Source organism: Tachysurus vachellii, chromosome 15 (genome assembly GCF_030014155.1).
Source record: "Tachysurus vachellii isolate PV-2020 chromosome 15, HZAU_Pvac_v1, whole genome shotgun sequence".
NCBI lineage: Eukaryota > Metazoa > Chordata > Actinopteri > Siluriformes > Bagridae > Tachysurus > Tachysurus vachellii.
Window position 1 is genome coordinate 11,269,235 of NC_083474.1, and position 16,990 is coordinate 11,286,224.

Sequence of the window (16,990 nt, forward strand, 5' to 3'; positions counted from 1 at the left end):
AGATCAAATACCAAGGCAGGTTTATGGAGAAATTGCTACAGATATTCATTTGATGTATTACTTGTTGTTTATTAATTCAGATTTTATTCCCCAAATACTTTAAAAGTAAAACCAATCATATTGTCTGGTGTATATTATCTAAAGTGTATGTGTTTATACTTTATTTTCATAACACAATTAAATACAGTATGACTGGTGTCCTTTTTACAGTGGTGTATATTTACAAATCCTGCACTTATTATTTCAGTATGACACTTGCATATTAACTTGGCAATTCGGGAATATGGCTTTATAGAAAAATAATCTCTTTGGGGGTCCTTAGAGACAGTGTGTGACTCTAAGGTGACAGGCAAACATCAGACAAAACAATACACTGGTGCATCTCGTCTTAGCTGTCAGTCCAGTGGGACCCTATGCTGCTGAGGCCCTGATACTGGTACACCGACTCTCTCGATGATGCAGGGCTTTGGGTCGGGTAGGCTGAGAAATCCCTGTGGACTCTCAGAGGGGACCCTGGCTTCCTGTGGTACAGTGGCAGATGGGCTGATCTTTCACATGAGGAAGCACCAGATGAGGATGAGGAAGAGGAGGAAGAAGAAGATGGTACTGGTGGCAAAGTCTGCTGTGCACCAAAGGACACCAGGTCTGGAACCTGAGGTGCAGGCTGTGGCCGTTGCATAGATGCTGAGTGATGAGAGACGATGGAGGCAGTTGTAGCTGTGCCCGCTAAGTGGGCACTGAAGGGCTGGTAGGGCACCGCCTCAACGGTCTGTATACCATAACGAGGATAGGGCTGCACTGATGCCCACATGTTGCAGTTCAGAGAGGGTGGAGGCATGTCCTCAGAATTAGCTACACTTACAGCTCCTGCCTCACCATCCATACTTCCATACATGCAGGCCTCTCTAGAGCCCAAAGCTTCACCAGAGTAGGGGTGAGACAGAAAAGAAGGCTCATAGGAAGAAGGGGAGCAGAAGTAGTGGTTCTCTGAAACTGCTGAGGGTGCTGTGTCAAGGTAGGGCCGCTTGCAGCCCAGCTCCAAATGCCTGTTGTTATCTAGGAATGGGGCAGTTAAGAGACATAAAAGAAAGTCAATTAGTGTTTGGAAGAACTTGGCTATAAACTGGTAGTCAAATATACTGTATGTCCATATTGATAAAGACAGATTTTACCAAACACTATACTGTAATACCTCTATGCTTGAAGCAATGGTAAAGCAGACTGGACTCTCTGCCAGAAGGAAATGGGTTGGATAGAGGATCCTGAGGTTCAGAACTGGACAAGGCAACCCCACCATCATACTGATAATGAGAGTGGACCTGCGAATGACCACTCAATACCCCTGCACTTAACTTTCCAGCCAGATGGGTATGTGATGTGATAAGCCGTTGCCGTGCCATGTTTTTGGAAATCACCGGGTAGTCTTTCCTGGAAATATGTTCTCAGTTTCAGAAACATATTCATAAAGGTTTATTTGCTACATTTTATCTACTGGTATGTAAAAATATACATTTTTTAAAATTATTTTTTACTGTACACACCCTTGTAGTCTGGACACTCGGAGGTCTCCTTCATCACTACCACGAAAACCTTTGGCAAAGGGATTATTTTCAATCTTCAACTGGGTAATCTAAAAACAAGGACACTTTAGGCTTATATGTCTTTTTTCAGGTAATTATACATCAAATCGAGTAATCTTCCAGTGCATAAATTGGTGTGACCTAGTATTTACCTTATGGTTTTGATAGGATGTCACAGAGATAAATGAGGTTTCATGAAACACATGGGTGCAGTAGGCCGTGTTCTTAGAACCAAAGGCGTTGTTCTCATCAGCTTTGACAATGTGCAACCTTGGCTGGTATTTGTGCATAGAGTTCAGTATGATCTGAGAGTAGAAATACATTATGTCATAAGTCTATTCCAAATGAATAGAAGAGAGTTAATTTCAGTGGAATTTTGCTAATTCAAAATTATAATTAATTGTGATAATTCACCAAATATTAAAGACAGTGGGGGGGGGTCATTAAAAGTTTGATGGGTAGTTTATGACATAGTAGCTATTGAAATATTATTCAAATTTGATATGTATACCATTTCCATTAATAGTATTTTGTTGTAATTAGAAGCCACAGTGATTTGGAATAGTCATTAAAATGATCATCGGTTATCTGTGGCACAACCATTTAATTATTTTCCATCTCACTCCCTTTTTGCCACTAAACCACAATGCTGGCCAATGAGGAGTCATAAGTCAGCTGTGCTCACCAGTCAGTCTAAATTCTACAATCCATGTCCGGTACAGTGGCAAAGAATGTAGAAGTATACTAACAAAATTGACCTCCTTATGTTCAATAAAGAAAAAAAAGCATTCAAATCTACATATATAGGTGGGAGTTTTTGCAAGCAATGTAATTTAAAAAATATATATTTTAATATATTAATTCTATAAGATCAGATTAGATAAGAACTTTATTAATGAATGTCCTGGCTGTTTGCAGTAGGTTGCATTGTATGTAATCCAATTAATGAGTGTGTGTGAGTGGAAGATGGAAGACTGCTCTGGCACCAGTCTGCTCAGAGGGGCTGTTTGTTGGATGCTCATTGGAGCGTTAGTTCAGGGTCAACCACAGAACAGCTGTGTCAGGGCCAATGAGCATCAAAGTCGTCCCTTTTATTACACTGACACCCTGAGCTTCTCCCTTCAGATGAGTCACAAACTGGGTAGAAAGCCGTCTTAGGTCAACCTGAATGTCCCACTGCCCACAAATTCACTCTTGCAAATGCAGACAATAGCCACCAGTTTAATGGTCCATGCATGTCTGTGGATGAATGCAGACAGGCTGGCTGGCTGATTTGAAGTGATATAAGTTGCAACATGTGATGCAGTGACAGTGACTTTGATTGACCAAACTCTCTGATTACGCCTTCTGTTTTCTTATGACTGCAAGTTTTCATTTTGTATTTGTACTTGTACAAGTGCTTGAATTACAGAACCGTTTGAATGTATTTAAATGGCAAGACCAATTATTTTGTTTTTTTGCTACCCAGTGATTATGTTTGGGTTTGTCTTCAAAAGATGAATACAAGACAATAATCAGGCATACCATCAATGCCTTCATCATCCAAAAACTGTATATATTCTCTGGCCACATGAGGCCAGGCATTGTTATGCACCAGGAGGAAGCCAGGGCTCACTGCACCAACGAAACTTTTGACAATAGCTCTGACAATGGACTTCATTCTGGTACCTAACAGGAGAAAGGATACCATTGGCTAGCATGTGGAGGTCTGTGCAAGAATATTCCTCCCGAGACCATCACTGACCCACCGCCAAACTAGATGTTGCAGGCAGTATAATGTTCCCCACAGCATCTCCAGCATCTTTCACATCAGTCACATGTGCTCAGTGTGACCCTGCTCTGATCCGTGAAGAGAACAGGGTGTCAGTGACATTCCTGCCAATTCTGGTGATCTCTGAGCTGCACAGTGCTAGGTTTTGAGCACAGGTCCCACTAGAGGATGTTGGGCCCTCAAGCCACCCTCAAGAAGTCTGTTTCTGACTTCAGTTTGGTCAGAAACACGCATGCAAGTAGCTCGCTTGAAGGTTATTTTGTTTGTGCTCTGGCAGGGCTCCACCTGTTCCTCCACTTTCCTCGCACAAAGTATTAGATTGTGGTCCTGCAGGTGGGTTTTTGAGCTTCTATGGCCCTGTCCAAATCTCCTTAAGTAATACCCATCTCCTGTTATCTCCTCCATGCTCCTAGAACTGTTCTGGGAGACACAGAAAACCCCTTTGCAACGACATACAGGGATGTGCCATCCTGGAAGACCTGGACTACCTGTGCAACCTGACTGGGTTATGCTATTGCTCATGCTACAAGTAGTGACAAGGGACCCAACAAAACACAAAGCTACAAACAAATCAGAAAGGCCACCTACTACAAAACCATTCCCTTTGGGGGGAGTTTTCTTGTTTTTTGCCTCTCCAGTGCACTTGTTGTTGGATTCATTTGCACCAAAGCAGGTGAAACCTATTCACAAACACTTTGGTTAGATTTATAACCCTGATTTTTAACTGACTTGGTGTTATTTTGTGATGATAAAGTGTTCCCTTTAATTTTTTCCCTTTAAGCAGTGGATGTTTTACCTCTCAGGTGTTGCATGTTGCTTAGGTGTGACCTGTTAGATTGTTCGTTTAAACAATGTGAGGATTGCATAAACACTGTAGGATAAACCAATGAAGAAGAGAGAGCTGTCTGTTGGAGAAAATCAAGCAATTCTGAAGCTGAGAAAAGAGTTTAACTTGATCAGATCAACTGCATTAGCAATAATAGGGCAGGATTAAAGTTATCACAGTACACAATTCAAAGATGACTCTGGGAGATATATAATAGAGGTCATATCACAAGATTAAAGTCATTTATCATCAGTAGTTTAGAATGCCAGGTTTAAATTTGCTAGTACAGAAAAAGTTCTCAAAATTGTTATTAATGTAACTAATGATGGTGTAAGCAGAATAAATCAGAAGAAGTCTATAGAAAAATTCTGGCAATTTACAGAGAAATGATTTCAATCTAATTGAAAGGAACTACATCATGCACCAAGACAATGGCCCAAAACACTGTGCCAGCAGAACAAAGGACCTCATCAATGGACATAACTGGAAGGTTTTAAACTGGCCAAGTCAATCACCAGACTTTAACCTAATTGAACATGCATTATAATTATGAAGGGAAAACTGAAGGGAGAAAGGATAAAAAACTAACAATAACTGAGAAACTACGGTATCAGCCTGGAAAAAGAAGAATATAAAAGATAATCATTTTGATTACTTAAAAATTGGGTGGTCACACATACTGAATTGATGTAAATATCAGGAAATTAAAGCTGAAATTCAGGTCGGTCGTATCATATTCATCTTTTGATCTCAAACCCAAATGTCTTCATTGTAGAGTAAGTGCATATTGGAGGGGACTGAATGTGTACTTACAGTATATTCCATGTTTCCAAAGGTGTTACTAATTGTGAAAGTTTATTTCCTGTTTATATTCTATTTCTTGATTTGTCAGGGTCCTGCAGTGAATCTGGTGTGGTCTTGTTTGATTGTGTACTCTGTAGTTTGGTTGCAGTGGCTCCCAGTATGACAAGCTCTTGGTTACCCATAATATCTCTGCTGGTGTGGGCATTACTAGAGCTTATAAGCCTCTTATGGGCATAATTACTCTCCCTTATCACTTCCAAGTCACTCAACTAATCCTGACAGACCAAGCCTGCATGAATTCGACAGGTTATGAATCTAATGAGCTTGCTTCTGATGTGATGACTTCAGACAAGCTATCCCAAAGGCCCTCTGGGCAGCACTGCCATGGTCACACTCAAAACACCTCTGTTCTGCTCTCCCTTTCCCTTTATCCCAATCTATCTGGATTTAACTATTATATCAGATTTGTACAAAATACCCTTGTTCAGTCTTTTTTTCTGCAATCATAGAGCTAGTTTTGAGGTTGTAGGCTAAATCCATTATTTTCTTTTGTCTAAACTGGTAATGTTCTGTCAGTTGTGTTGATTAGACACAAATCTTGTGTCTTCTTCTTTTTTCACTACTTGTGTCTACTATACCCAAGAGTGTCTTCTCCCATAACCACAGGTCACCACTTGAAAAATACTGGTGCTTCTCTCCATATTGTGCCTAAACACCCTTACCTGCGATACAGCACAAAACATGCCCTCTCATGGCTTATTTCTATTATATATGTCATAAGTATAACAGAGACTTGTCTAAACTCTCATCTTTTAGACAAATGTTCTTTTGTTAATTAAACAGTGGGTGAAATTTTTGTTAATGCAATGTTAACGCTAATTGCCATTACTCTTTAGGAGACAGACCAAGCCGTTAAAAAATAATGTAAGAAATTAGCACAGGAATTGAAAATTATTAGAAAATACTTTAAATTGGTGTTAATTCTGTGAAAGATGAAATCATTTATTGTTTATGGCAGTTCAGTTGTTTATATCGTAGTATATAAATACTTGGAGAAATAATACATTTAACTTCAAGATACATACAGATACTCTAATGTTCACATCTGTAAGCTTAAATATTGCAGATGGTGCATCTAAACAACAATTCTTTGTATGATCAAGGGATCTTGCTTGATGGATGTGTTTTATATAAAGTATGTTTCATTGTGCAATGTGCAATAATAATGCACATTTTAGAAAATACTTACATGTCCAAAAGGATCCAGGTGGTTATTTGTTAATTTTAGCTTCTGAAACGAGACCAGCTGCCTCATCCAATGAGCTCCTGTTGCAGGAGAGTCAGGGTGGACGTAGAGCCGCCCAGGCATGGCTGGCTCTGCTTTTCCAGCCACCATCCTATAGAAATGAGAGATTTTATCTGTACTTTTTACAAAATCACAGAGCTGTGGCTTTCAAATGACCCACTGCTTCACATGAAATATACCACAACCACACTGTCTCCAGAGCAAAAGGCGATCTTTCAATGTCACACAGTTAGAGGCTGCCAAAGGAAGTTTTATATTCAGAACAGCGTTATAGATATACCATAGTCACGCTTATATCCACAGTATTAGAGGAATAATTCTTCAAGACCGGGGGTGGCTGCTTTGACTGTAACATCATTGTTAATTATGCACCCTTAAGGTGTCGCTGAAGAACTCCAGAACCTACATTGGCAAAGACTGAAATCCCAGTCTATCCTGCACATCGCTAAAAATTGGCCATAAAATGTGGATTCTCTTAAAGGAATGCACGGTTTATGAAAAAAAATGCTTTTGTTTTTGAGTGTTCTGTATTTTATCCATTCAATGGGGCCAGTTGTTAATACATTTCATGGCTTGCTTTGGTGGCACTGCCAGAGGCTCAGGGTCACACAGAGGACAACATGTATTACCCTGTTGTTCTTAGCCTCTTGATTTTGACAGGCTGCTTTCCAGCAACTTGGAATAATTAACTGTGTGCTAATGACAATTCCCAGTAACAGCTAACATTAAGCAGTGTATCAATAGAGTTTTTTGGTAATCATTGTACCCATAATGAGTGTTTCACTCCAGATTCTAATACAGAAAGGTTTTATAGGAACAGCTCAGTTGTAATGCACTGATTTTACTTTATAATTAAGTAATGGTGACACTAGAGGTGACAAAAACCAGATGTGCCACGATCAAGCCCCTTGCTGAAGACAGATCTGATATAGACTGATGGATCTGCTCATGCAAAAATTGCAGATGTGCACATAGAGGAGATTTATGCATGGTTCCTTCTTCAAAGGCAAGAGGATAAACACATAAATAATTTAGACATCTTAACACAGGACTATATGTGCTAATCTGCAGCCTTGCAAACTAGTTAATGAAATCAGTTGCCTTGAGGTGCAAGCTACAGTCCAGTCTGTTTTAAAGTTTACATTTCTAGAACAGCTTACAGTACTAAAAAGTCTGAACTGTTATTAGCATTGAATTAAACTTTTCTTAATTTATAGCCAGTATGTGGGGTGATAGGGAATAAAAATATGGATGTAGCAAGGTCCTTGACTTACCACTTGTTATCGCAGAACTTGTAACGATGATCATCAGCTGGAACAATATCGATTAGGAGGATGTACTTTGTTTTTGGATTCATCCCTGTGACTTTTACTTTGTAGCTAGGGAACATCCGCCTTGACAAAGCAAAAACATAGGATTTTTTGTTTTGTTTTGTTTTGTTTTGTTTATAATTTTGAGAAAATTATAGCATAAACAATGCAAACTCGTGTGCTTGTGTTTTTTCATGCAGATTTACTTAGCTATTCTGTTTGCTTATATCAAATACTGTCCTATGAATACTCTCTGAAACTGATTTTTATCTTTGAATAATCATATATAAATCACTGATACTCCGAGGTGTCTCTTGAGCAGTAAGTAATGAATCTTTTATTTTGCCAATGACCCTTGTGTGTAAGACCCTCAGAGTAAGAGTTTTATAGGGGAATAAGCAAAACGATCAAATAGCAGCTCAACTTCTAGGACACATAATGTTTTATTAAATCTCACAGTTACATATAATATAACATATATTATAATAACATATAATATAATCTGTTGGTATACTGGTGCTGTGAATTATGGGAGCAACACAAGGAAAGCCAGGATAGACAGGACATGTTAATATACCAGACATACCAGTCATAAAATACATCAGTAAAGCTACCTTCCATGACCCATCTTGAAATAAAAACCCTTATTTCAAACCATGTGCGTCAAAGTAAGATGCAAAAGAAACTAGTGCCCATATAAACCTTAAGTGCTTTTTAATGGCGGTTCAGAATGGACAGCAGTTTATATAGCACACATGTCACTGGCCTCCAAAACTTCCAGCATCAGTTTATCTGGGGCTTCTTTTGACAACAGGTTCAAGCAGCAGTCATACATTTATAACTGTCTCTATATTCTAAATAAATGGCCGCAAAAGTGCAAGCTCTCAACTTAGTGTGCAGGACTAAAGCATCAAAGGCCCATGGCTAAAGAGTGGCATGTGAAGGGCAGCCAAGATAACATTAGCTCTAATACCCAGAGCGAGAGTTGTGAACACAGTGAGGTAAGATCACTGTCTATTCCAGAGCTGAAATCCAATCATGGATATCAAGCTGAATGGGGTAATCCCAGAGAGGCACTTTAAGCTGTAGGGTGATCGGAAACAGAGCTCCATGTAAGTTTGTGCTCTAAAGCTGGTTGATACCAGTGTCTTTTAGCTGTGTCTTGATGACTCCATAAACATAATTTAATTTTATTTTATGTAATTTCTTTATATATTTTTTGTGTTCGTTTATAAGAATTTTTTGTGTCTCTTTATACGGAATGCTAATTGGGTCTAGTTTATCATAGAAACATTAAATATTTTTTATTTGGTCATGCTGCTTGCTTTAAACAACCAAGGGCAAGCATTCATGCATTACAATTTCCAAATTTAGCATAATCAAAAAGTATTTATTAATATTTATAATTTTCTCACTAGCTTAATGTTTCTTCATGGATGTGTCTGCTGAACTCAACATGAGAATGTGTATGTGTGGAATTGGAAAGGATAAGGACTGTGTCAGCATACGCATACTGCCAGCTGTTTCTTTTACCATGTTCCCTCTCTCTCTTTCTCTTACAAGTCTGCTCTGCCAGTGATCCATCCTGTCTGTGGGAAGCGGCAAGAAAGCAAAGATCAAAAAGATGGGGATGATGGAGCACTGGGGCCCATTGGAGCCTGGGAGACACTGATCAGTGCCCCAAGCACGCTCACTGACGGCGTGTGTACAATGAGATTGCTCACACCGACCGGCTGCTCTCACTCTCGACAGCCATGAACACGGTGGAGTCTTGGACATGCTCATCCAATAACAAGCCACTCACAATCACTCTGATGAGTTCTTCCAGAGTTCAGCTGTGTAGGATAGACACCCAAAGGGTGTGTACTGCTTTCTCACTTACTGATTCATGATTGTTCTGTATTTTTCACTTTTACGCCATAGAAAAATATCTTATTTCAATTTACTGAAATATTTGTATTCATACATGAGGCACATGCCTTTATTCAGAAAGAAGCATCACCCGGTTTAACAAGCTATTATCTAAAATATTAAATAATGTATTGCTGATAAATATCATATAAAACTTTCAATAGTATAATAGAATTAAAAAGTACAAATAGTGATCTGTTTGCACTATTGAAATTGCTATTTAGGCTAACTGATTTGCTTAACAGATGTTTTAGCATTTATCAACAGCTTTTCTCCCCTAACAAAAACACATTATCTCATTCTGGTTAAAACGTTAATGTTGCCATAAAGATGCAGTCTTGAACAAGAATGAACAAAAATGATCAACAATCTATCACGTCTCAAATTTATACAGCTTGTTTTGGAAATATTTAACTTAGCTTGACCTGCAGTCAACAATCAATTTAGTTTATCAACAATATATTGTGAAGAGTTCATTGTCATTAAAACTAGTGTCATGCAGTTCACATTGCATCACCGTCCTCTGTTAGATCTTTTTTATCTTCCTTTTTCATTTGTATCTAACAAAAGTGTACATTTAATATGTATCATTTAATGTAGATGTAACATTTTATATTTATTGAAGATTGCACTGTATGCTGGTGTACATAACTCATAACTGTATCATTCGTCTTCTGTGGCCATCCGTGCTGCCTTCTAACAATACTGATTGTTAATGTACAGAAAGAGCCAGCATGAGCCAATAAAGCAAAAGTTTACACAGCACAGACACAGCGCAGACACTCTTGGTAACTTAACACTATGATGAGAACTACTGCATAAAAGCAGTCCCTGTTTATGTATAAGATCCATTTATAGAGGGTTTTTGGTGTTTTTTTGTTTAAACAAAATAGTTCTTCATCAGAAAAAAAAACGCAAACATTTGTCTTAATTCATCAAACCAACTGTTATGTTATTTTATTCAGCTGTGAGTAAAATAATAGAATCCTAAGAATCCTCTCCCTTGCAGTCTTGTGCTGTGCACTGCTCAGTTCTTCAAAGAAGAATTGTTGTGCACGCTATCAGCTGGATAAGGGAGGGCCTATTTTTCACAAGGTTATAGCATAAAAGAAAATTTGTGGTGACCTTATACATTTTCCATATAGAAACACTGAGAAATGGCAGGCTGTAACTGTCAGAAACCATTGACTCATTCTCAGCTTAATGCTCAAGCTCCTGCACCTAATCCATGCTGTGCATTAAATCTAACACAAGGCAGCCATTGGTGTTTTCAATTAAACATTCATGGATATAGGAATTTTCCCTTGCTTTATGTTTGTAGAATCAAAATGAATTCATACTTTAAGTCTTGATGAATTCTGTTACTTATTTTTGTAAATATTTGAATAAATAAATAAATAAATAAATAATAAGTATTATTATTATTAACAATAGATAGCAAGTTAGTTATAATATTTCTTTCAAATTCCTCTTCTCATAACTTTAGTAAAGGGAATCTCACTCACCTGCCTGCTTTAGTGATGATCATCTCTGTTCCTGCCTCATGGAACCTTTTCCAAAGTTCCCTCTCATGAAGAACTACTTTGATGTTCTCAATGTTCTTAATGAACACAAAAAAAGAGTAGGAGAGCACTCGGTTATCAGGTTATTGTGTTAAAAATAAATAGGTTTTACTTACTTTTATCGGCAAAGAAATGTAACCGGAATTTAAACTTGTTTCCTTTCTTTATTACCAAATTTATGTCAAATAATAGTATGCTCATGTTTTTTAAACTATTGCTCATTCTTAGCAAAATAATGTCACTTTTTCCACTGTTTAAGAAGGCAGTCTAAAGAGTGCCAAAATGTCAGGCCTTGTTTTACCTGGTCAACTTCATTGTTGTGGTGGATGCTTGGGGCCACAGGTAAGCCCAGATGTGAATGTGAGTCATTAGCAAGCTCACCAGACTCTGCCACAGTCACACATTCATCAACCACAGCTGAAGCCTTTTCTTGGAGCATCTCTGAAAAAGTAAAAAAAAAAATGTACCAAGTGAGAAAGATTATAATTTATATATTTGATTAAGCATTATACATTTTTTTAAAAAAAGCTGTAGGTAATATATGGTTCATCAACAGTCTACTATCTTGCTTTTATTGCATAAAATATCTAATAATCATTTTAAATAGTTAATTACTACTTATTAACATCACTGATATGAGCTAATGTTTTAAATAGTTTGTTTAACTGATTTAACATTGTGTACCCTAGATTTAACTGATTCATGGCATGACAGGGCCAAATCCTTTCCTATCCATTATTGTCACTTACAAGTTAAGGTAAACAGTAAATAATTTATAGTACTTCAAAATGTAAACCCGATACAGAATTTTAAAATGTAATTAAATGGGTTTTTTTTTTAGTATTATAAAACTTTGTATTTAAAAAAATATATTTTTGATTAGTAGATTTTTTTTTACTAATTTCTTTATATAAATATAAATTTTATATTTACTCTCAATTTAAATGTTGTGCGTAAATTTAAAATTTAGATTTAAATCAAATGTATAGTTTATATCAAATTTATATTTTATTTCAACATTTTAATAAAAGTGAATAATATAAATAAAATGATAATAATAGAATGAAATATTTACATGGGATTTAGCCATTCTTTAAATATTAACTATTAAATACATTTTTTGTAACTACTATTTATTTAAAATATGATTTTTCAAATAATTAAAACAAGGGTACCTGTGATGTTGGAAACATGATAATGTACAGCTCCTATTTTTGTCTTTGAGCATGTGGTGATATTATACAGTACACATCATAAAAGCTAAAAAAACAGATTAACATTTACATTCTTAAAAGAAAATGTCATAATATGACCTGGACTCTTAATTTCATGGAAAAGTTGAGATCCATTCGTTCTTAAAGTATTGCCTGCCTAAATATTTATATTTCCAACATTACAGCACAGTTTTATGTAAGGAGGCCTAAACACTGCTGATTCCATTAACAGAGGTCACCATCTGAACCCCCTCTCTCACGACCCTTCACTGCTCACACACAAACATCACATGAAAGGTACAGTTTATAGTGACGTTATCGCTATAGCCTGTTGTCCCTGCATTGCCTTTTCCAACTAGCCAACTGCTTATGTGCTGAAGCCCTATGCCCATTTTCCTTCTAATCTCACACCTATAAACAGTGTGAGTGCACGCCCTTCAGATAAAAGGAGAGGAGCAGGATTCCATGTAAACTTGGGAAGACATTTGCAGCCGCTAATAAAGATAAGGCCTGACAGCCACAGTGAAGCTGCAGCAAGTCAGCCGTTGACTTTTCCAGCCCAAAACGTGCCTTTCACTTACACTGTTTAACTAAGCTCAGTGAGCGAGAGCTATGTTTATATCTCTGTCACTCTGGACATATAATCTGCTAAACTATTCTTGGAAGATACTGCTTTCTGTGGACTGGGTTTGGAGAAACTATAGTCCAAAGTCCTGAGAGTCAGCCAAACTTGCATGCACTGCTTTCCCTGACGTGCTAAAATGCTATCAATACCATTTTGTTCTTGATTTATTTTGGAATAGTAGGTTGGCAAAACTGACATGATCCATGTTTGTGATGGACAAGAACAGGAGATGATTTTTGGTCTTTTTGAGGCGTTTGTTTCAGGTCTTGCTTTGGATAAATAATACAGGTATGATGCATGTTATTATGACAGCTCTCATAAATTTCCATCTGGCCTGTCATCTAGTACTGTAGTTCTCATCCCTTGTGTCGTGTTTTAGGCTCAACAGGACACAGATTTGTAATAGAACCAAGCAACAAAGTTCTCATCCAATGTGATAAATGGATTGCATATTTTGCAGGTCATTAGTATATATGAGTATATGACTGCATGGGCACCACAGCCCTTGATCTTGGTTTGTGAATGTAGAATATTGTTTTTCCAAGTTCACTTTCAGTAACCTTGTCATGATTGTGGGAAAATATATTTCAAAATAAAATCTCAAATACAGTCTATTAAAATCAGGACTTTTTTTTTTTGCTGTGGGTAGCTGGAAACTAATTTAAATGTTAATCATTGTAGACCTAAAACAGTTAAGCTTTTCAATTCATTCATGAATCACATTTTTCCATTGTGGAACGATAATAAACATGCAGTGTTATATCTGCTTCTTTTTTCACCATCAATAACGCATAAAATTTAACTGATTTAAATAGTTAACATAATGTTGACTGAAATTTCATAAATCGTATTTCTTTTAGAAAAGATATATTATTTTTATACCGCAGGGTAAATCGATTCATGCGTTTAGATGTGTACAAAAGCAACAAAAAAAACAACAAAAGAATCCGCGAATATAGCCAGTTTTCTCCGTCCGCGTTTTACATGGAATATTGTGTAACATACAACAAATGTTTACTATGAAGTAATGCTATTTATTTTAAACCTAATTAATTAAACACAGCAGCTTATAGTCACTTCATGTAAAGTGTTGAGTTCACCTGTAATCGTAGATGAAATCATGAATAAAATCATTTAACCAAATCTCGCCTATGTCTAAAGCTACTAAACAATTCTATATCATAGATATCTTGAACAAAATAGGGCAATTATAAACTGTTCTAAAGCTGTAGGCTTTTTAGTGATCATCACATTTTTCATATTAGAAACACCTTGATTATGGGTTAATTACACATCATTTTTTTAATATTCGAACTCTAAAAAATGTAAACAATTGTAACAATTGTGCCCAAGTCATGTTCATATTATATAGGCTAGATTTGTATTTTAGACATCACATTGGATCACATCAGCTGAGTTGGAGGATGAACACTGAACAGGCCTTACAGCTCTGGTACCAGGGGCTTTCTGACTCCTGATTCACCACCATTGAACATTTCCTGAAATCGTATTTGATTAAAATAACAAAAGAAACAGAATAGAATCAGCTACATCGAATCCAATTAGCTCAATGAACTCCAAAATCTGGGTTGTAGTTTTCCTAATTTGTTCCATTTAACATGCTCCAAAGCAGCCGATATTCGTGCCCTTTAATACTGTGATATAAATATTACCTCATTAAATCGGCTACTTATGTGCTGAATTCCTCCTCCATATCCGTCCAGAAATAACGAGTCCTATGTGCGATTCGGCAGGAAGTTACGTCCCAGTTAGTGCTCGAGCTTTCTGCTCAGCATCTCCTGCGTCAAAGCGATGTAACGGTTCGCGCAAACGCGCAGTTCACCAAAAACGCAGAGATATGTCCCCCGAGATTAAAACAAAAACAAAGCCAAAAAAAAAACCTCTTAGCCCAACAGCAGATGCACTGGTGGCTTTTAGGAGAGCTCACTACACAATGTTTTCTTTAGAATACACAAAGGGAGCTATAGTGAAGAGCTTGATTTGTTAAGACAGTAGGGGTGAATTACAGAGCTCTCTCACGCGCGCTCCCCCTCCCTCTCATGTCGCATCGCTGACGTCGCACTCGATAATAACACCTAGAAGTGGACCTCAAACTGTTCCTCTGACTAGAACAACCAAAACACTATCGATTATTCCTCTTCTGCAGAAAATAAGTTAGCGCAAGACATGGATTCTTACTTCTTCACCAATCTCAAATGTTAATGGTTATTAAGTCAACAGCGCAGCTTCAAATTAGGAGACGATTAGGGACCAAAGTGTTGGAGAATGAAGTGTAAAGTAAAAATGTTTAGTTTAAACTCACGAGGTATTAAACCTGTTATAGAATTATGCAGATAGATAAATTCTATTCAAGATTTTGCGGTCTAGTTCAAGGTCAAGGGCACATCCGGCCTGGGTGCATGTGATTAAGCTGAGACTATCATCTTTAAAATACAGACTAGCTATATATTTGTTAATTATATTGTGCTTTGACTAGAGCGGTGTGGATTTTGTTTTGTGCCATTGCTTATTTGTATGTGAACGCGCAGGATTTCATTTAGGACTGATTGAGGATTTTGCTTTAAACGCCTGTACATTTCAAGTGAAATATGATTGCGGTTTTGGGGTAAATTGCTCGAGGCATAACGATGAAAGATCGATAAATCACCTGGCAGGCCAGTGCAGCTTTGGCTTTATTTCTGCTGCTGACACGAGCAAATAAAGGGCATCAGCTTGGATCTGCCTCTCACAAAACAATATTTCATTTTTTACTATATAATGATGCAAAAAACGATGCTTCTGCCAAATGTTTCTCGTTGCACAAATTGGATAAAATATATTTCAAGTGTGAAAACGGGACATCAAAAAGTAAAGTGTATAAAACGAAATAGTAAAAGATACTTCTTAGACTATATCACGTGCGTATTTAAATAAGCTACTACAGATAAATTAGGCGTATCGAAAATTTGTCCATTTATTTTTAAGTTACTGTAATTTTATCTAAGGGATGGTACTGCATGTATTATTATTATTATTATTATTATTATTATTATTATTATTATTATTATTACTACTACTACTACTACTACTACTACTACTTCTACTACTTCACGCGTTATACAGGCTTATATGTTTGTTTGTAGGCCATAAATGAAATGCATAAAATATAATACAAATTTAACAATACGATTTAGTTCATTACATTTTTATATTACGAAAACAGATCTAATATATGCACTTTTAAGTATAAACATAGAAATATTAGATGTCTCAAATGGTTTACATGAATCAGACCATACAGTAGATTGTACGTCCAAGACCAAAATTGGCTCCAAAAATACTGTGAATTTTCCATTCATGTCGAGGCCTTCAACTTCAGTCCATCTCTTGTACATCACTGTATTTTGTATTAAGTCCTGACAATACAAATGAGTTGTTTCTGTCTACTCTTTGATTAACTGGTCTTGCAAAACATTCTTTTCTTTGCGATCGCTCAAATTCTCAGTTAATCATCAGACAACAAAATTAACTTAGCTCATAGTAGAGCAGAGTTATATGTAAATAATCTAATTAGAAAAATCATGAAGGTTTAATCTGTGTCAAATCCGCTGTAAAGGCCGCTCTTATAAGATGATTAGCTGATGTGTACACAAGGCCTGAGCTGGGCTAACACTTCCACCTTCTCCTCCATCAGGCTGCCATCACCTATTGTACATTTAATGACTTAAACCGTTAGCTTTTGATGTGTTCCTGTGCACTGTCTTTACTGCACGTTATTAAAAACGCTCTTACCTTTGGGTTGATTCAGGTACAAAACCACTGGGTGCCTTTTGGGGATTTCTGAAAAACAGAAGTATTATACCGCACCGTGCTATAGAAGATGTCGCTATAAAGAGGATGAATTTTATTATAGAGGTTGAATTGAGCTGGCTTTCTGAAAGAGAATTTAACCTTCACTCACTCCCACCATCACGTGGTCTAAAAATTAGAAGCAGGAGCAACGTTAGCTTTCTTCTTTTTCTTCTTCTTCTTCGTGAGTGTGTGTGTGTGTGTGTGTGTGTGTGTGTGTGTGTGTGTGTGT

General features: G+C 37.0%; 1 protein-coding gene across 2 annotated transcripts; it reads right to left on the reverse strand.

Annotated features, from left to right (window-relative positions):
• Positions 1 to 201: 201 nt before the first annotated feature.
• Positions 202 to 16,800, reverse strand: tbx4 (T-box transcription factor 4). 2 transcript variants are annotated; one of them, XM_060888096.1, is made up of 9 exons: positions 16,702 to 16,800; positions 11,372 to 11,511; positions 11,014 to 11,108; positions 7,562 to 7,681; positions 6,231 to 6,378; positions 1,733 to 1,885; positions 1,542 to 1,630; positions 1,193 to 1,428; positions 202 to 1,056 (listed from the first exon to the last, which is right to left on the reverse strand). In XM_060888096.1, exons 2-9 carry the CDS (start codon positions 11,507 to 11,509, stop codon positions 389 to 391), a joined length of 1,647 nt encoding a protein of 548 aa, XP_060744079.1. In that variant the 5' UTR covers positions 11,510 to 11,511; positions 16,702 to 16,800; the 3' UTR covers positions 202 to 388. The 2 variants fall into 2 exon arrangements, with proteins under 2 accessions (XP_060744079.1, XP_060744078.1); XM_060888095.1 differs by lacking the exon at positions 16,702 to 16,800 and adding an exon at positions 14,583 to 14,936.
• Positions 16,801 to 16,990: the final 190 nt, after the last annotated feature.

Bases quoted from the DNA above. Each gene is read 5' to 3' on its own strand.
- tbx4 (XM_060888096.1), bottom strand. From the start codon at position 11,509: ATGCTCCAAGAAAAGGCTTCAGCTGTGGTTGATGAATGTGTGACTGTG. The intron at 6,379-7,561 runs GTAAGTCAAGGA...TCATTTCTATAG, and splicing joins AAGTTCTGCGATAACAAGTG to GATGGTGGCTGGAAAAGCAG. The intron at 1,631-1,732 runs GTAAATACTAGG...CCTTGTTTTTAG, and splicing joins CATCCTATCAAAACCATAAG to ATTACCCAGTTGAAGATTGA.